The 21915-nt window shown below is 37.7% G+C and overlaps 1 protein-coding gene across 2 annotated transcripts in view; it reads left to right on the plus strand.

Annotated features, from left to right (window-relative positions):
• Positions 1 to 21915, plus strand: part of rnf121 (ring finger protein 121) — a 149031-nt gene that overhangs the window by 91331 nt on the left and 35785 nt on the right. For both annotated transcript variants that reach the window (XM_059542729.1, XM_059542730.1), the window contains exon 3: positions 7212 to 7353. In XM_059542729.1, coding sequence (XP_059398712.1) covers positions 7212 to 7353 — 142 coding nt within the window. The remainder of the gene's footprint in view (positions 1 to 7211; positions 7354 to 21915) is intronic.

Here is a 21915-nt window from a genome sequence, read left to right on the forward strand (position 1 = left end):
TTCGCCATGAAAAATGAAGTTGTTATAACTCAGACATACAATGTCCAATCTGCCCCAAACTTCACATGTTTAATAAGACTCCGAGCCTGAACAGATTGACATGCCCATATTCAGTTATATTCATAGCGCCACCTTTTGGCAACAGGAAGTGACATATTTTACACTGCGACGAACTACTCCTAGAAATTTTATGACATCAATGTCTTTTTTGTGGTCAGTCTAATCTAAAGGTCTTTGTAATGTTAAATTGTGGAGAACTTAAGTTTTTGTTAAAGGGTGTGTCCATGGCGCGGTGACAAAATTTGATGTCTCGCCATGGGAATAGAAGTTGTTGTAACGTAGGCATAAAATGTCCGATCTTACCCAAACTTCAGATATTTTGAAAGAGTCATAGCCTGAAAACATGTAAAGGCCAGTATTCAGTTATAATCATAGCACCACCTGTTGGCAATCGGAAACATCATGCAGGAAGATTGGCAGATATAAATGACTTTGACATATTCCACTTATATTTACAACTTCTAATGCATATTTCTAGCCGTTCACTTTTTTACTAAAGCCACTCGCTGGCGGTGAGCCGGGTGCGAGGGCCCGTTCATCACTGCTTGCAGCTTTAATTATTATTATTCCGCTTCTCCAAAATGAATCGCATTTTTGAGGGCCTAAACATGCTCAAAAAGTCATGAAACTTTGCACACACCTCAGAACTGGCGAAAAAATACATCTGATATGGGTTTCAGAAGTGGGTGTGGCAAAATGGCTCGACAGCGCCACCTATAGATGTTCAACGGTGTGCGCCTCGAGCTATGTTTCACGTACATGCAGGAAAATTGGCACACACATGTAACACACCAATACCTACAAAAAAGACTCTTGGAGTAAAATTCTAAACCCAACAGGAAGTCGGTTATTTTTAATATTATGAGCAAATTTTGTGTAATTTTACGCTGCGACAAACTTCTCCTAGAAATATTTTGACATTTAATATATTTTTTGTGGTCAGTCTAAATCTAAAGGCCTGTGCAATGTTAAATTGTGTAGATCTTGATTTTTGTTAAAGGGCGTGTCCATGGCGCCATGACAAAGTTTGATATCTCGCCACAGCAAGAGAAGTTGTTGTAACTCAGGCATAAAATGTTCAATCTTCCCCAAACTTCACATGTTCAATAAGAGTCCTGGCCTGAACATATCTCAAGGCCAATATTTCATTATAATGATAGTGCCACCTGCTGGCAACAGGAAGATTGGCACATATATGGAATTTACTTTGATATATTCCACTTATATTTATGAGTTTAAATGCATATTTCTCACCGTACACCTTTTTACTAAAGCCACTCGCTGCCGGTGAGCCCGGGTGCGAGGGCCGGTTCATCGCTGCTTGCAGCTTTAATTTTCAATGAGTTTGTGGATATGCGCGGCCCTGGCAGTGTTTAGGGCCTGTCTATAGCTGGACATACTGTTTTTCCATGCAATTCTAAAATTTCCAAGTTAGTTTTTCTCCATTTGCACTCAAGACTATGAGTTTATTTCTTGAGAGAGTGGGTATTTCTGTTATTCCATGGCACAGTACCTTTTTCTCTAACCTTTTTCAATTTGACGGGGGCAACAACTTTTAATGTATTTGAGAAAAAAGTTCCCATGTTGCCAGTCATTTCATCTAGTTCATGTGTATTTTTGGGTACACATAGCAGTTGAGATAAATCAGGCAGGCTATTTGCAAGATCAATTCCATGCCTTACAATTAAATCTAGTGTATGATTAAAACAATGAGTGGGCCCAGTGACATTTTGCTTGACTCCAAAAGAGTTTATTAGGTCAGTAAATGCAAGTCCTAATGCATCATTTGTATTATTAACTTGAATATTGAAATCTCCGGCAATTAGCGTTTTATCAATGGTGACCAAAAGGTCTGAGAGGAAGTCTGCAAATTCTTTTATGAATTCTGTATACGACCCTGGTGGTCTATAAACAGTAGACAGAGCAAGAGATAGAATATATTTATTTTGTCAGGACTGCAGTAGAAACATTATGTGTAGTTTTGTATTAAATAATGACCCAGATAGTGAAATACATTTATTAGCCTTACATTACATTTACATCAAAGCAACTGAACAACATTCATTAGGAAAACAGTGTGTCAATAATGTGAAATGACAGTTAAAGGCAGTTCATCATTGAACTCAGTGATGTCATCTCTGTTCAGTTTAAATAGTGTCTGTGCATTCATTTGCAATCAAGTCAACAATATCGCTGTAGATGAAGTGACCCCAACCAAGCAAGCCAGAGGCGACAGCGACAAGGAACCAACACTAAATCGGTGACAGAATGGAGATAAAAACCTTGGGAGAAACCAGGCACAGTTGGGGGGCCAGTTCTCCTCTGACCAGACGAAACCAGCAGTTCAATTCCAGGCTGCAGCGAAGTCAGATTTTCCAGAAGAATCATCTGTTTCCTGTGGTCTTGTCCTGGTGGTCGTCTGAGACAAGGTCTTTACAGGGGATCTGTATCTGGGGCTCTAGTTGTCCTGGTCTCCGCTGTCTTTCAGTGATGTAAAGGTCCATTCTAGGTGCCGATCCACCATCTTGTCTGGATACGTACTGGATCCGGGTTACTGCAGTGACTCTCTGATCTGGATACAGACTGGATCTGGTGGCTACAGTGACCTCGGAATAAGAGAAACAGACTAATATTAGCGTAGATGCCAATCTTCTAATGATGTAGCAAGTACATCGGGTGTTATGGGAGGTGTTCCCGGTTCCAGTTTACCTAATTAATGCAGCCTAAAAATCCTTTAACGGATTTGGATATTAGAAGCATATTAGTATGTTATGTGTAAGCCAGGTTAAAGAGATGGGTCTTTAATCTAGATTTAAACTGCAAGAGTGTGTCTGCCTCCCGAACAATGTTAGGTAGGTTGTTCCAGAGTTTAGGCACCAAATAGAAAAAGGACCTGCCGTCCGTAGTTGATTTTGATATTCTAGGTGTTATCAAATTGCCTGAGTTTTGTGAACGCAGCGGACGTGGAGGAGTATTATGTAACAGGAGCTCATTCAAATATTGAGGTGCTAAACCATTCAGGGCTTTATAAGTAATAAGCAATATTTTAAAATCTATACAATGTTTGATAGGGAGCCAGTGCAGTGTTGACAGGACCGGGCTAATATGGTCATACTTCCTGGTTATGGAATAAAGCATTACAATAATCTAACCCTGAGGTCATAAATGCATGGATTAACATTTCTGCATTTGACATTGAGAGCATAGGCCGTAATTTATATATATTTTTGAGATGGAAAAATGCAGTTTTACAAATGTTAGAAACGTGGCTTTCTAAGGAAAGATTGCTATCAAATAGCACACCTAGGTTTCTAACTGATGACAAAGAATTGACAGAGCAGCCATCAAGTCTTAGACAGCATTCTATGTTAATAAATGCAGAGTTTTTAGTTCCTATAATTAACACCTCTGTTCTTTCAGAATTTAGCAGTAAGAAATTACTTGTCATCCAGTTTTTTATAATGTCTATGCATTCCATTAGTTTTTCAAATTGGTGTGTTTCACCGGGCAGCAAAGAAATTTAGAGATGAGTATCATCAGCATAACAGTAAAAGTTAACACCATGTTTCCTGTTATCTCCCAAGGGTAACATATAAATCGAGAAGAGTAGCGGTTCTAATACTGAGGTATACTTGAGGTACTCCATACTGCACTTGTGAGCGATATGATATCTCTTCATTCACTGCAACGAATTGATGGAGGGCATATAAGTACACTTTAAACCATGCTAATGCACTTCCATTAATGCCAACAAAGTGTTCATGTCTATGCAAATGAATGTTGTGGTCAATAGTGTCAAATGCAGCACTAAGATTCAATAGAACTAATAGAGAGATACAACCACAATCAGATGATATGAGCAGGTCATTTGTAACTCTAAGGAGATCTGTCTCAGTACTATGATATGGTCTAAATCCTGACTGGAAATCCTCACATAGACCATTTTTCTCTAAGAAGGAATATAATTGTGAGGATACTACCTTTTCTAGTATCTTGGACAGAAAAGGGAGATTCGAGATTGGTCTATAATTCACTAGTTCTTTGGGGTCAAGTTGTGGTTTTTTGATGAGAGGCTTAATAACAGCCAGTTTGAAGGTTTTGGGGACATATCATAATGACAATGAGGAATTAATAATAGTCAGAAGAGGATCTATGACTTCTGGAAGCACCTCTTTCAGGAGCTTAGATGTTATAGGGTCTAACATGTTGTTGGTTTAGATGATTTAACAAGTTTATACAATTCTTCCTCTCCTATAGTAGAGAATGAGTGGAACTGTCTATAGTGCTTATAATCTGATGCAATACTGTAGCTGACGGCTGAATGGTTAAAATTTTATCTCAAATAGTATCGATTTTAGAAGTAAAGTAGTTCATAAAGTCATTACTGCTGTGATGTTGGGAAATGTCAACACTTGTTGAGGCTTTATTTTTTTATTTAGACACTGTATTGAATAAATACCTGGGGTTATGTTTTTCTTCTTCTAAAAGAGAAGAAAAGTAATTGGATGTAGCATTTTTGAATGCTTTTCTGTAGAATAGGTTACTTTCCCGCCAAGCAATACGAAATACCTCTAGTTTTGTTTTCCTCCAGCTGCGCTACATTTTTCGGGCTGCTCTCTTTAGGGTGTGAGTATGTTCATTACACCATGGTGTCAGACTGGTTTCCTTAACCTTCCTTAAGCGTAAAGGAGCAACTGTATTTTAAATGCTAGAAAAGAGAGAGTCCATAGTTTTTGTTACATCAAGTTGTTCTGAGGTTTTGGATATGCTAATGAATTCGGATACATCAGGAAGATAACTTAAAAAGCAGACTTTTGTGGTAGAAGTGATGGTTCTACAATACTTGTAACAAGAAGTAGAACTTACAGTTCACTTTACAGTTCTAGTTACACTTACAGTCTATATGAAGTTTGCACAAAACTAATCACTTTAATGATTAATTTCATAATTTCAACACCATCAACATCAATTCCATGTGACAGTATTAAATCTAGAGTATGATTTTGACGATGAGTAGGTCCTGAAACATTGTCTAACCCCAATAGAGTTCAGAATGTCTATAAATGCTGATCCCAATGCATCTTTTTCGTTATCAACAAAGTCTGTATGGTGCCCTGGTGGACGGTATACAGTAGCCAGTACAAGCATCACAGGGGATTTTTCATTAACATATGTTTCTCTGGATAATGTTATATGAAGCACCATTACTTCAAACGAGTTATACTTGAAGCCTGCCCTCTAAGAAATCCTGAAAACATTGTTAAAAATTGAAGCAACACCTCCCCCTTTGCCTTTTGGACGCGGCTCATGTTTATAACAGTAATCTTGGGGGGTGGACTCATTTAACATAATGTAATCAGGTTTTAGCCAGGTTTCTGTCAAACAGAGCACATCTAGATTATGATCGGTTATCATATTATTTACAAAAAGTGTTTTCATAGAAAGGGATCTGATACTAAATAAGCCAAGCTGTATCATTTGTTTATCCGTATTGCATCTGTTTTTTGTTTGTTGAACCTCAATTAAATTGTTAATCTTAACTTGGTTTGGACGTTTTTTGTAATTTCTAGTTCATGGAACAGACACAGTCTCTATAGTGTGATATCTACTTGAAAGAGTCTCTATGTGCTGAGAATTAACTGACCTCTGTGATGAAGGAGCATGTGAATGCTATGGATTTATTTTAAATCTTTTTAATGTTCTTTAATGTTATCCTTTTTAGGCTTATTTACTTATTTATTTACTTACTTTTATAGAAGTATCGACTAGCACCTGTACTGTTTTAAAAGTACCGAAATGGCACCGGTATCTTATAAAACCCAAATGATACCCAACCGTAAATGACCACAACATTGTCTTGAATAGAATAGAGAACTTTGCTGGCATTAATGAAAGTGCATTAGCATGGTTCAAATCGTACTTATCTGACTGCCATCAATTCGTTGCAGTGAATGAAGAGGTATCATATCGATCACAAGTGCAGTATGGAGTACCTCAAGGCTCATTACTAGGGCCGTTACTTTTCAATCTTCATATGTTACCCTTGGGAGATATCATTAGGAAGCACGGTGTTATGCTGATGATACTCAGCTCTATATTTTTTCGAGGTCCAGAGAAACATACCAGTTTGAAAAAGGTGTTAGTTATAGGACCTTAAAAAACTCTGCACGAAATAACCTAGAATGATAATGGCTGCTCTGTCAATTCTTAATCATCAGTTAGGAACCTAGGTGTGTTATTTGATAAGTAATCTTTCCTTTGAAAGCCACATTTAAGACCACATCCTGTATCCCATTTAACCTGTTAACCCACACCTGGATGCATGCAAACTGAATTCTCTTTGTTTTCAAAGAGACATAGTATCAGAAAAATGGTTGCAGGAATCACATTTTCTTGGAGTCTTCTTCAGATTTGAAATAGAAACTCATGAGACGTGACTTTCAACCCATTGCTTTTCCAGATTGCTCCAGGAATGATTTCATGTATTTTTATATAAAATGTAAATATATAGATATTATATAAATATAAAAAATTTAAAAATCAGTGTGGTGCACTTCAGTGTCTATAACTGAATATTTTTAAACATTATCATCTCTTATCACCCAAAGAGTCTTCTATGCAAATATGACCTAATGCACAAATACAATATACTGATACCCAACCAATTTTTTCCGAGCTGTTTATGTTCACTTACAGTAAATTGCTGTGTTTTATGTGAATATTCACCAAGGGGAGTGGTGTCTTTCTCTGTTCATTGAGTTAACGTAAATGAGCACAAACACCAATTTGGGGTCCATTTTTTGTTTTGTTTTTTGTAAACATTAATAGTTGGCCACCCCTGCTCTAAAAGTGTCAATAACTTTAAGCAGTTATTGGGAATATTTACATACCAGGGCAGGTGAGAGAACTAAATATTTATCATGCTGTAGAGAGTGGAAGTAGAGTGCTGCTCTGGTGTTGCATATCAACACAATTAAAGAAATATGGCTCTAACAACAACAAAAATCATCCTTTTAAACTGATTATGTAATTGATTGTTTATAAATGTGTGATTATTCTTTTATTTATTTACTTTTTCTGTTTTGCAGGTTGGAGCATGTAATTGATTGTTTAAAATTTGTGATTATTATTTTTATTTTTCTGTTTTGCAGGTTGGAACATGCTAAAATGCATGCCAGACACAAAGGGCATGAATCCATGCATGCAGAGATGGTTCTCATTCTCATTGTCACACTCATCATTGCCCAACTTGTCCTGGTTCAGTGGAAACAGAGACACCCCAAATCATACAATGTGAGCCAGTTATTTTCTCTTCACACAAACTAACACACATGCTAACACATAAGCACAAAATAATTATTTACATTTTTTTAGTGCATACTGGTGGCTTAAAATGCTATACTTTTTTTCAACATCAATAGACACTCAAAAAACAGGTCTGTGATTACTTTGCAATTTTATTAAAATGTGATATTTATTAATATATCAAATTGGGAAAGTGGACCACTGCTATTTCTTCTTTGCAAATTCTCTCAAGCTTTGTCAGGCTGGATAATGACCAGCAGTGGATTGCCATTTTCTTTCTAGAGCTGTCTGATTAGGTTCAAGTAGGGCTGCACAATTGATTGAAATAAAACAAAACTTTGTAAAATTATGAAATTGCAAAAAAAGAATTAAAGGTTTAGTTCACCCAAAAATTAAACAATCCAGCCTGAGTTATATTAAAAACATAAAAAGACGTGAAATATAGTAGTAGGAGTAGTAGTAGCCCTTTATTGTCACTAGTCACAAGTACCAGCGAAATTAGCCATCAACCTGTCCATACATACATACAATATGACAAGGGGGGTAGACAGGACAGGAAGACAGGGAATTGAGGAAGAAATACAGCATAACATTTGGAAAGTGAGGAGGAAAAAAACAACACCCAGACTATGCTCCTTTGGGAGTACAGTGCGAGAACAGGAAAAACCCCTCAGCAACAAAGCACATAATCAATACAAACACACGACTTTGCAACTGGGGATGGAAATTGGGGGGGTCGAAGTAATCCAGCGCAGGCAAGCAGCCGTCCGGTCCATCAGCCCTACGCGCTGGTCACAGACCCGCTTGTCAGACTGGTGGAACAAAGCGGCGAGGGATGGGGGGTCGGAGGATTGAATGCATATCTGTATACATGTACGTATGTATGTGTGTGTGTGTGTGTGTGTGTGTGTGTGTGTGTGTGTGTACGTATGTATGTAAGAGTTTGTGTATTTGTAGGCCTGGAGAGTTGCGATTCAATCTAGATGCCTCAGTCCGCAGATTGTGATTAGCGTCACAGCAAGTTGCCATGGTAGCCTTGGTCAGGTCCTAGACAGAGTAAACAATCAACATGTGTCTGTGGAAGAGAGGGAGGAATGCAAGAGCATTTCATTGTAGTGCTCCTCCGGGAGAGTTATTTCCAACATTGACCTTGGCCAATAGCTGGTAGAGGGAGCCAAAAGAAGATAAGATTCCAATTGTTTGGTCTTGGGGCGAGTAGCTGCATTCGAATTTCACGGTCACTCTCTTTGTCCATTCTGGTCTCCAAATCATGACGGGCAGCCTTATGAGGCTTTGTACAGCTGTTCCTCGTTTTCTGTATCTTTCGGTAACCCAGGACAAAGCCTTGTCCAATCAGCAGAAGACCTGTTATCATGGTTCCGAATAGGTAGGGGTCTTCAATGTCCTCCACAGAAAGAGCCGCCAGACACACGACCCGCCACCTCTCCCACGTGTCCATCATCTAGCAGTCAGGTTCCCCCGAACCCAAGCTTCTCGTCAAGAAGATGCGTTGAGAGACCAGTCGATCAAATCAAATTTAAACGTGAAGCACTGTATAACTTTGTTCCCATTATTTAGGCCTAATTAGCCTAAAACAAGAAACGAATCAGCACAAACTGGGCTATAATAATATGTGAAATGCATGTATGTACATGATTGTGTTTTTGAGAAAAAAAAATGTTATGCGTGGTTAGTGAAAAACTAAAAATGTTAAATCACTTGAATAAGGCAAAAAAAACACATAAAGAACAATGGTTCCCGGGATTTTTGAGAACTGGAGCTTGTAGCCTAGAATTTTTCTTTCTAAATTGTGAAAATCATCTTGTTTACTCACTTACAGAAAACAATATATCGATTTAAATTTTCTAAGACACTTTTTGTTGGTAAAAGTCATATGCGAGTAGGCGTCAACTATCATGAATATCATTGTGATTTACACCTGAGAAGACAAAGGCCCGCATAATGAGCTGCATAATGAGCCTTTCAGTCATCTGTGCCACTGAGAGGGAGGAGTTACAAGAAAGAATGTGAGGACAGAATAAATCTATATAATTTTATGTTTGTAGTTTATTTAGAATATATTTAATTATCTCACACCATAATTTAATATTCACTTGGGGGAGCAGTTAAACACTTTATTAGGAACAATCAAAGCTGACTTTCAAAACGAATTTTTTTGCATCATTACTCCAGTCACACAATCCTTCAGAAATCCTTTTAACAATCTTATTTTCTACAAAAAAAAAAATATATATATATATATTGTTATTACTATTATTATTATTAATATTGAAAAGAGCTGAGAATATTTTTCAGGGTTTTTTAGGGGGGGATGAATTAAAAGAACACCATTGTTTGTTACATTTGTTACAGTTACATTTATTTGTTACATTTATATTATTTAAATCAAGCTTTTGAATGGTATAGTATTGTATATTGTTATTGAAACTTTATATTTCACTTGATTATACATTTAGTCAGGAATTATAGTTTGGAAAAAGTCTAACTTGTACAAATTGTAAAAACTAGTACAAGTATATAAATAAACAAAAAGAGACTTACTCATGTTTATGATCTCTGCTGAATAAAGTGCTTCATTCTTTTTTTTTACTGAGCGTATTCAAGCCGCACGCTTCAGTTTGAATCTGAATAGCGCGGGGGTGTGGTCACATTAGATATAATGAAGGGAGACGTGAAAAACGGACATCACGTTGTTTTCATATGGATTACTTTATAACAGAATATTTGTTTTCGGCAGCACTTTAGTTTAAAAGTAGAAATGTCAAGCTTTCTATAGATATCTCTCTCATGTCTCTTCGTTGAGTATTCACGGAGTTACAGTTCATTTTAATGCACAGTGCATGCAGATCGGAGTGATTTTTAAATGCTAGGAGGGCGGAGAAGTTGTTGCTGCTCACACAAGCACAGCATATCTGCCAAAAGCAACCTGCAGCAATGCTCGTTGCTCGGCTCGCCATGCAAGCTTTACTTTTGTAGGTTGCATTGGCAGTAAATAACATGATAATATGACCATGCAGTCAATACAGATATTTAATAAAAACATTAAAAACAAGCAGGGCGGTAACATAACCCATTAAAAAACGCACGCCAGGTCTACACCAGACACAAGTGGCATGATCCGACAAAAGAAAAAAAGAACCCAGGAATGGATACACTGGACACGATCCCCATCAGTGAACTGATGCTCGTTCTGTTTATGATGAAATGTACTGATACTGTGTTCAGATGACATACACACTATAGTGTGATGTCATGATGTTTAGACAGACTTCGCACAACTCTCACATCCGGTGTAGACACAGTGACTGCTCTATTTACAAATAAGTTACATAAGAACCAAAAAAATCCTAAGCCAGCGGCATAACAAGACAAAAATATAGGCTAGAAAATATATTTACACTTGCTCTGTCCTCCGTCCATGACACTGACTCACTGCGGACCTGCCAGTTTTAATCTGAACAGCTCTTAACGCCGAGTGGATGGTTAGATGCAAGATGGGCTAGTATTAACCAATAAAAAAATTATAATAAAATAAAGTAAAAGTCTTTCCAGCAATAAGGTTATAACATTAGTTTTTATCATCTTGTCTCAGTTATAAATTTAATTTTTTTTTTATTTTATTATAGGCCATATGCTATCGCACAGCACTAAAAGTAAGTAAAGAAGGCTCCCTTTAAAATCACTTATGTTGTCAGTTAATGAAGCTCTTTTTTATATCGTGTGCATTTTGTTGATTATAATGAGAGAACTTGAGTTTAATCCTGAGGATGTTTTATTTATATGTCCATTCTTTAGAGTTTCAAAGATTTAGCTAAATCGTGCAGGTTCAATTGATTTGTTTCTTGTTTTAGGCTAATTAGGCATAAATAAGGTGAACGAAATTATACAGTGCTTCACGTTTAAACATGCAACAATTTCTTAATCAGTTTACAGACAAATGTCTTTTTCCCTAGAAGTAATCTGTCAAAATAAAGGACAGGTAACGAATAACAAAAATGCATGTTGTTTTATTAAAGGAATTTTAAAATATAAATTAAAATATAGGCATAATATATGAAAATATTGACATTGCATATTAATCCATGTAGCCTACCCCCCTAAAATAGGCTACCACTTTTAATGCTCCAATGCAAAGTAAACCACAATTTCTTTTGAATAATATAACACATAATTCATATAATATAAATAATACGGCACACCTTTTAAATGTGTCAAATCTAAAATGCGGTTTAATACCATGTAGCTTAGAGAAAATATAAGCACAAGCACAGGCTTGACATTTATACTGCTTGAATTCGTTCTAAGAAATGCACATAACTTCATAAGTACCAAACTTTCATCTGTAAATATTACATATTAAATATATTAAATATTTTAAATATTTTAACTATAGTGTTTTTCTTTCATTTTCCCTAACTGAAGCGGTCAAATGTAACACATCAGCGAGGCAAAATCGACGTCTATTTGCGAAAATGTGCTTTGATGCGCTTGTGTGATAACTTGTGGTTAAAGCACCACTCAGCGGTCAAAAGCTGCAAATGCACTTTATAGACGCCACGGCGGCGGTACGTGCGGCGGTAAAAAGGGCCTTTTGGATGTCTACCTACTGTAGGTGGATGTTAAAAAGAAAACCGATTTTCATTCAAACAAACCGATGTAAATTACAAATTCGAGTTAATTTATAAAATCGATTTATCACCCAGCCCTACTTGCTTTCATATAATTGAGTAAAAAAAATCCAGCTGCATTTAAATGCAGGTGTGTAAAATATGTGCAAGATTTGCACTGCACGTGTGATGGTAGATGTGCAGCATTTATTCTTATTTGTTTTATCTTCATTACAAATATTGTTTGGTTTTATTTTGGATAATTGCATGTAAAAAATAATTTACGTTGTAATGCATATGCAAAATGTGAATTCATATTCAAGTGTTCATATTCAAATTTATTAATGCACATTAATGACAGGGCGCATTAATATTCATCATTCACATTCAACATTCAACAATCTGTGAATGTTGCCTTTCTCTCCTCGGAGAGAGCCAGCACTGTGAATGTCTAATTTTTTACAATTATTAGGCTATTATCAGATTTATGTTTTAAAAGACAAAATTGAACCTGCGGATTCATCCTCTTTTCTTTCGCGGATGACAGCAGCAACTCTTATTTTTGGAAAGTCCGGTTCATTACTTTTGTCTGACAGGAATCCTTGTCCAATGTTTTTCCTAAAGCCACTTGGTAATGCATTGACAATTTCTTCCACCAGCTTTTTCGTCAAGCGCGAGGACTTTAATCCTGTCATTTCTCTCAAGGTTTCCACAGATTCCCATTGGTCATTATTTAAAAGTTGCCCCAACTTCACAATGCCATGTCTTTGTAAACATGCAAGCACGCTTACAGCTGACAAAAGTCTTGTCTGGATCATTGGATTAAAAAACAAGCATTCCTCTCGTATCCAACTCCCAGATTCCTCAACATCTCTTTCCACTTTAAAAACAGTTCTCCAAGAGTGCAACATTGACTGGTAAAAGGGTGTAATCTCAGACAGATTCACTTCATGCAATTCCATTAAAAACAGATGTCTGTCTAATTTAAGACCACCTGCTTTTTGTAAAATCGTTTTTGCAGTCTCAGTCCAAGCTAAATCCTTACAATAGAGGAACCTCTGTGCTGCTTGTATTCTAAAAGCACAGATCCTGCTCCGCACATCCACCAGACCTTGACCTCCCTCATACACTGGAAGGTAGAGTGCTGCCGCTCGAATCCAATGCTCTCCACTCCAAAAAAAAATCCAAAAATGTCCTCTGTATTTTGCAAATCAATTCTTCAGGTGGTTCCATTACAATGAGTCTATGCCATAAAGTTGAGGCAGCCAGATTGTTCACAACCAGAACTCTTCCTCTGTATGACATCAATGGTAATAGTGATTTCCATTTAAACAATCGGGCAGACACCTTTTCCAGCATTCCCTCCCAATTTCTATTCTGAAATTGCTTATTTCCAAAAAAACACCCTAGCATTTTCAGGCCATTTCTTTCCCACAACAAACCACCAGGTAGTTTTGGAGGTCCTTGCCCACCCTTCCACTGACCAATAATAAGTCCCTCACTTTTTCCCCAATTTACCTTTGCTGAAAATGCCTTTCCATATTTCCTCATTGTTTCAGTTAAAATATTAACATCATTTTGATTTGAAATAAAAACAGTAACATCATCAGCGTAAGCTGATGTGGAGATTCCAGGCATGACATTAATTCCACTTAGATCTCTTAGCCTGCACAGCAAAGGCTCAATAACAAGGTTATATAATTGTCCAGACAGTGGACAGCCTTGCCTAATCCCATTTAACACCAGTATTGGTGCACTCAATCCTCCTCCAGCTTTCACAATCACAAAAACTTCAGAATATAAAAGTTGAATATAAGATATAAAATTCTTCCCAAACCCAAAATTTTTCAAAACCTCAAAAATATATGTATGATTGACCCTATCGAAAGCCTTCTCTTGATCTAACGACAGCACACCCAGGTCAACATTACTGAATTGATTAAGATCAATGACATCTCTTAACAAAAAAAGATTGTCCGTAATTGACCTATTAGGACCTATTAATACAGTACTTTTGATCCCTGTGAACTAAAACTTCTAAAACATGTTTCAACCTATTTGCTAAACATTTTGAAAATATTTTATAGTCCATGCACAGTAAAGAGACAGGTCTCCAGTTCTTTAGAAGGCACAAATCCCCCTTTTTAGGGAGCAAAGAAAGGACAGCTCTTCGACAGCTTACAGGAAGTAACTTATTCCTTACACTTTCCAATAAAACTTCATACAAATCACTCCCAAGTACATTCCAAAATGCCTGATAAAACTCTGCCGGCAAGCCATCAATTCCTGGTGAACGGCCATTTGATAGCTGTCTCATTGCCTCAGTGATCTCCTGGAAAGAAATCTGTCCATCCAAGGATTTCTTCTGTCCGTTTGTCAATTTCGGTAGATCACTCAGCAAATCAGACACACATTCATGATCACAAGTCTCAACATCATACAGATCCGTATAAAAATTGACTACTAGTTTCCTTATTTCTAAAGGATCAGAAGTTATGACCCCATCAGGCCGCCGAAGATGATACATATGCTTTTGCTGAACACTATTCTTTTCAAGATTAAAAAAATATGAGGAAGGAGCATCCATCTCTTTCATGAACAAATTCTTGCTCTTATTAATGCTCGTTTCACATTATTTATCACAAGAATATTCTCCAAAGCTTTTATATCGCTTTGAAGTTTTTGTACCGCTGTGTCATTGACACTTCCGGTTTCCGGGTCGAGTACGCTGTGCGCGTTTGTGCTGCCGCTTCGTATCCTGGATTGTTTGTACTGTTTGTCTGGTTCGGATATTTTTTATTTTTATTTTTTTATTTTTCATCGGAACTCTGTGTTGATTACTTCGTTTCCCTGACCTGGACTGTTGTCACTGCACTGACCACCTCTGCTGTCTGCAAGACGTTGAGAATACTGTGCGTGTCTGTGCAGCTGTTTCGCGCCTGGTTGAATTACTCCTTTTTCCACTGTTTAAACTCTGAACTGAACTGTTGATAAGTCTGCCATCGGGCTGCTGCGAGCTTTCTTCCCTGTTACATCTCTACCACACTCGGCTCCTCAGATGGGTGAGTTACCGCTCTCTCTATCGGTTGCGCCGTTTGTTTACTGCTTACTATCTGGGTGCGTTGCCTCCTATTTAGTCAGCTGTTTTGGTGAAATGACGTTCAGGTTTGGCTAACGTGGTTTTGCTTGTGGTTGGGCTTTCACTTTTTCAGTATCAACATGCCTTGTGCAAAAACATTTTTTTCTTTTTTCCTTTGCCTTATTTTTTGTCTTACATCTGGGATGGATATTGAATATTCTACATTACAACTGAGGGCCTTTAACTGCCGCCCGCATCTTGATTCGGTGACGTATGAATACTGTCAGAGACTAGGGATTCTCCGTCGCCCAAGATACATACACCGTTCGCGGCGCACACTCTTGAGTTCCTTTTGTTCAAAGCCTGACTCTCCTCCTTGCATCTGGACCAACAATATAATATCTTCCATGCCAAGACAACTGCCTGCCGGTCCCTCCATTCAGCGTTCTCTAATCTATCTCACTGATAGCGATCAGCAACATACACCTAATTTGAATCCCTCGCATCATCACTTTGCACTTTTGAACTGTCGATCAATTTCGGACAAAGCCCCTTATCTCAATGAAATGATCACTGATCAGAATCAGAATCAGAATCAGAAAGAGCTTTATTGCCAAGTTTGCTTGCGCATACAAGGAATTTGTTTTAGTGACATAAGCTTCCAACCTTGACATTTTAACCTTGATAATAACCTTGACATTTTTCTTCTCAATGAAACTTGGCAAGTTCCTGAAGATTTTTTACAGTTAAATCTACTTACGCCAGATTGATATAATTATCTGTCCAGACCACGACCCCATGGTAAAGGGGGTGGTCTCGCTATCATCCATCGTGATAACTTCCGTATCAAGCAACTTGACTTACATGACACCAATACATTTGAGTACATGGTTTTGAAGGCTGACTCTCTCATAATTATTTTGCTCTATCGACCTCCTAAGGTCCTGTCTAACTTCTTTTCTGAACTCAGTGAACTGTTGACCCTTGCCTGCTCATTGTCATTTCCCATTCTACTGCTTGGTGACTTTAATATTCATGTTGATGCTGTTTGCTCTAACACCAACCAGTTACTTTCTATTTTTGAATGTTTTAATCTAATTCAGCATGTTAATTTTCCTACTCATACCCGTGGTCTTACCCTTGATTTGATTTGTACATTCAATTCAATTCAAGTTTATTTGTATAGCGCTTTTTACAATACAAATCGTTACAAAGCAACTTTACAGAAAATTATGTTTCTACAATATTTAGTAGTAGCTAGTAGTTTGTGCACGTTTGACAGGATTTTAGAAAAAATAAAAAATAATAATTCAGCTAGACGATGAACTATCAATATTATTAATTAATAGTTATTATATGATGCAGTCACACATGTAGCAATAATTGTTAGTTCTGTTTGTTGATTCAAGGTTAGCATCATCTGGGGTCCTCTGAGGGTCAGCATCATCTCTTCTCAGGTGTTCTGGATCCAGACTGGAGCTTGTGTAAATCCTAGTTACATCCCGTGGCAAAACATAGAAACAAAATAGAGACATCATTAGCATAGCTGCTGATCCAACAAAGTAAAATTAGTTTAACCCAAGCTAAAGAATAAAAATGCACATTTGATCAGATGCAACTACACTCACAATTTAAAAGATACATTATTCGTATGCTTGGCGAAAGAGATGTGTTTTTAATCTATATTTAAACAGAGAGAGTGTGTCTGAGCCCCGAACATTATCAGGAAGGCTATTCCAGAGTTTGGGAGCCAAATGTGAGAAAGCTGTACCTCCTTTAGTGGACTTTGCTATCCTAGGAACTACCAAAAGTCCAGCGTTTTGTGACCTTAGGGTGCGTGATGGGTTGTAGCGTGGTAGAAGGCTAGTTAGGTATGCAGGAGCTAAACCATTTAGGGCCTTATAGGTAAGTAATGATAATTTGTAACTGATACGGAACTTAATAGGTAGCCAGTGCTGAGACTGTAAAATTGGGGTAATATGATCATATTTTCTTGACCTCGTAAGGACTCTAGCTGCTGCATTTTGGACTACCTGTAGCTTGTTTATTGACGAAGCAGGACAACCACCTAGAAGTGCATTACAATAGTCCAGTCTAGAGGTCATGAATGCATGAACTAGCTTTTCGGCATCAGAAACAGATAACATGTTTCGTAACTTGGCAATGTTTCTAAGATGGAAGAATGCAGTTTTTGTAACATTGGAAATATGATTTTCAAAAGACAAATTGCTGTCTAATATAACACCCAGATTTCTGACTGTAGAGGAAGTAACAGTACATCCGTCTAGTTGCAGATTGTAATCTACAAGATTCTGTGTGGTGTTTTTTGGTCCAATAATTAATATCTCTGTCTTATCCGAATTTAATTGGAGAAAATTATGTCATCCAATCTTTTACATTTTTAACACACTCTGTTAGCTTAGATAATTGGGAAGTTTCATCTGGTCTCGTTGAGATATATAGCTGAGTATCATCAGCATAACAGTGGAAGCTAATTCCGTATTTTCTAATAATATTACCAAGGGGCAACATGTATATTGAAAATAGAAGGGGACCTAGGACGGATCCTTGTGGCACTCCATATTTTACTGATGATAAATGAGATGACACCCCATTTAAGTAAACAAAATGGTAGCGATCGGACAGGTAGGATCTAAAGCATCTTAGAGCCTGCCCTTGAATACCTGTATAGTTTTGTAATCGATCTATGAGTACGTCATGATCTATGGTGTCGAACGCAGCACATCAAGGGCCAATATCTCTTCCATCACTTCTACTGACACTGGTATTTCTGATCATAAATTTCTTGATTTTAGCTTCAGCCTGCCTATGCATAAGAATTGTTCTACAACTGTCATAACTTACCGCAATCTCAAAGCTGTTGATACTGCATTATTTTGTACCTCCGTTTCCTCTTCTAATCTCTCTGATGTCTTTGATATCTCCTCATCCTCACTGATACTATCTAAATATAACTCCATAATCTCGGATATCTTAGATAAGCATGCTCCTGTCAAGACCAGAAGTGTCCCTTCCACACATTCGTCTCCTTGGTACACTCCTGAGCTCCGTATCTTAAAGGCCACTGGTAGACGGCTTGAGCGTTACTACAGGAAAACTGGCCTGACTGTTCACCATTTGCCATTTACCAAACATATCAAGAAATACAAATCGGCCCTGAACCTGGCTCGTTCCAGTTTTGTATCTGCTACAATTAATAAATCAAGCAACAGGCCAAAAGCATTATTCAACACAATAAATAAACTTACCAAGCCTCCATCTCATGTTGCTCTAGCTTCTGATAAACTTTGCACTTCATTCTTGGCTCACATGCTAGAAAAGACAGATGCCTCTTTAATGATGCCACTAACATTAGTTATCTGCCGAATCAATCTGGTCAATCCCTGCCTCTTTTTTCTCTGTCTACTCCTTCTTCTGTCTCTGAGTTAATCTTGAAATCCAACCCTTCATCTTGTCATCTTGACCCTGCTCCTACTACTCTACTGAAACTTTGCCATTCAGTTATCTCTGCACCTATCTCTCACTTCATCAACGCATCTCTTACCTCTGCTTCATTTCCTCTGTCACTCAAAACTGCAGCTGTTACCCCTGTTCTCAAGAAACCCAACCTTGATCCCTCAGTTTTATCTAATTAGTGTCCCATTTCAGATCTCCCCTTCATAGCTAAATTACTGGAAAGTACTGTTGCCTCCCAGCTTCAGTCTTTTCTAGTTGAAAATAATCTTTTTGATCCTTTTCAATCTGGTTTTCCCCTGTTGCATAGTACTGAAACTGCACTAGTTAAGGTACTGAATGATCTGCTTCTCTCTGGTGATTCTGGTTCTCTGTCTATGCTCCTGCTGCTCGACCTCAGCTCTACCTTCGATACCGTCTCCCATCAACTACTCATTTTGCGCCTTTCGGATGTGGGTATTTCTGGTGCTGCTCTTTCCTGGTTCTCCTCCTATCTCTCTGACAGACTGTTCTACATGTCACTTCAGAATTTTCGCTCACCCACTGTCCACCTGAAGCAAGGTGTCCCTCAGGTATCCGTTCTTGGGCCATTATTATTTATAATCTATATAATACCTCTTGGTCAGATCCTCCGCCGTCATGGTTTTAATTATCATTTTTACGCTGACGACATTCAATTATATACTACCTGTACATCAACTTTATCTCTCACAACTGACAAAATCTCTGCTTGTGTACATGAAATAAAAGATTGGCTTCATTCACATTTTCTAAAACTTAACTTGGACAAATCTGATATTATTTTCACTGGGCCTTCATCACTCACTAATAAAATTCCTACCAACATCACCTGTGAGATCGCTGGCTTTCTTATCAAACCATCTAGTACTGTTAAAAATCTTGGTGTAATTTTTGATTCCTCTCTATCTTTCCACTCTCACATTAATTCCATCACTAAATTGGCATTCTTTCATCTACGTCGTATCGCTCAGCTCTGTCCCTTTATCAGTATCTCAGATGCTGAAACTGTCATCCATGCATTTGTCACCTCACGTCTTGATTACTGCAATGCACTTTTCATTGGTCTATCAGCTAGCTCCATTTCCAAATTACAATACATTCAAAACTCTGCTGCCAGACTACTCACCCACACCAAGTGTTCTGCACATATTTCCCCAATTCTGCATGATCTTCACTGGCTTCCTGTGGCTTACCGTATTAAATTCAAAATTCTCCTTCTCACTTTTAAGTCTCTGCATGGCCTGGCTCCCCCCTACCTCTGTAACCTGCTTCTCCCCTACCACCCTACTCGCTCTTTACGATCCGCTGATTCCAGCCATCTCGTTGTCCCTCGGCATCGCCTTGCTTCAGTGGGGGGCAGATCATTCAGTGTTGTTGCGCCCAAAATGTGGAACTCTCTCCCCCGATCACTCCGTTCTGTTAACACTATCTCTGAATTCAAATCCATGCTCAAAACACACCTATTTTCTGAATGTTATAGTTCTTAGTTTAAGAACTATATCTACCCAATTCTCACTTACTGTCCTTGCACTCTCAATTGCCTACTGTTGTTCTGTCTGCTGTCTTTGTCAACTGCCTTTATTGTTGTTTGTTTATTGTAAAGTGTCCTTGAGCTCTTGAAAGGCGCTATATAAATAAAACTTATTATTATTATTGTCTACACTAGTGTGTGTTTCTTGTAAGAAAACTACATTTATTTTTTTTAATACTAAATAACTGATACCATTGCTAATTTGTTACTATCTCTACCCCCATTCATATTTAAAGAGCCAACCCTCAACAGCTCCATGAAAGAAAGATAATGTAAAGAGGATAGAAAAAGAACAAAAAAACAAAGAAAAAAGTTCACAGTGTGACTTAAACATTTGATTTTTGAAGCGTTCATTTTATCCCTTCTTAACTTTAACATCTTCTTCAACCTGAACCTTTTTTGTTTGCTTAACGCATCAAAGCTAACATTTCTCTGCAGCAATTTCACTGTATGCATGAATTTATTCTCATCAGGAAAAATTTCTTTAACTTCAACAGTTCTTCCAAAGGTTTCATCCAAGAAATTATTTATATCTTGCAATGTATATACATCGTCCACACTTCCACATGATCCCATGTTAGATATATCAGAGAAAGCATCGTCATCTCTCATCCCCGAATCAGCATCACACATTTCACCAGAATTAGACATTTCAGAATTTTCATTAAAAAAAACCCTTTCAACACTAACCATAGCTACATCATCCTTCAGTTCAGAAATACCATGCTTTTTACCAGAATCAACCATTTCATGGACGTTCTCAGTCTGACTTTCAATCACTCCAACACTGTCGATGTTCCTCTGTGATCCAGCTTGAGGATGCACACCCTCAGAAGCTGACTTGTTGCTCTCACCAGCAGTAGAAATACTAGGCCTAACTTCCACTTCACTAACCTGGGCCTTGTGTGGATACACGTTCCGTTTGTGTCTGATATCCCCGCACTCAAAGCACTTTAAACTACCCATGTTCGCATAAATAAAATAAGCTTTCCCTTCTTGCATGACTCTAAACGAAATGTCCAACTCGGGTTCATTTGAGAACATAAACAACTGCCGCCTGAAAGACATAACGTGTTTTAGAGCAGCGTTTTTACAACCTAGCGGGATCATCTTAATCTCACTAGCCTTTTTTCCATATCGCGACAAAGCTTTCTCGATCTCCTCATTTTGAGTAAAAGGCGGCACATTGGATATCGTAGCTCTTGTTGTCGGAGTAACGAGCTGTGAGATAATAACAAAATCACCACTTACCACTATTCACTTATCAAATGATTTACTATGTCTACCTTTTTGACAAAAACCACCACTGCTTTATTCATCCTAGATGCTGTAGTAATGTTTTCAAATCCAACTTTTTCACCGATTGCCATCAACACGTCTTCAACAGTGACGCCCTGAGCCGGCACACATCTGATTCCATGGCTGAGCGACACCTGTGACCCTGTCCCCGCAGGAACAGACGCCAACCCAGTGCCGCCTCAAAAAACTCAAACACTCACAAAACAAACCATATATTATTTTTAGAAAAAAGGAAAACAACCATTCATAAACTTAGAACCATAAAAAAGAAAAAAAAAAAAAAAACGAAATATAGGCGGAAAAACCCCCAAAATCAATCGTCCTCTCAGACGAAAATAATCCCAGAAAATAATGTCACGTTCGTCATACAATCAGATTCAAGCATTCAACAGCCCTGTAGTATAAATATTAAATAATGTAATGTCATTTGTTTACTCTTACACTGAATGTTTGCTTCTTCATTCCAGATGAGTAGGCTATTGTATAGGGTAAATTTAGTATATGGCGTAAAAAATTGT

The sequence above is a fragment of the Carassius carassius genome, chromosome 47 (genome assembly GCF_963082965.1).
Source record: "Carassius carassius chromosome 47, fCarCar2.1, whole genome shotgun sequence".
Taxonomy (NCBI): Eukaryota; Metazoa; Chordata; class Actinopteri; order Cypriniformes; family Cyprinidae; genus Carassius; species Carassius carassius.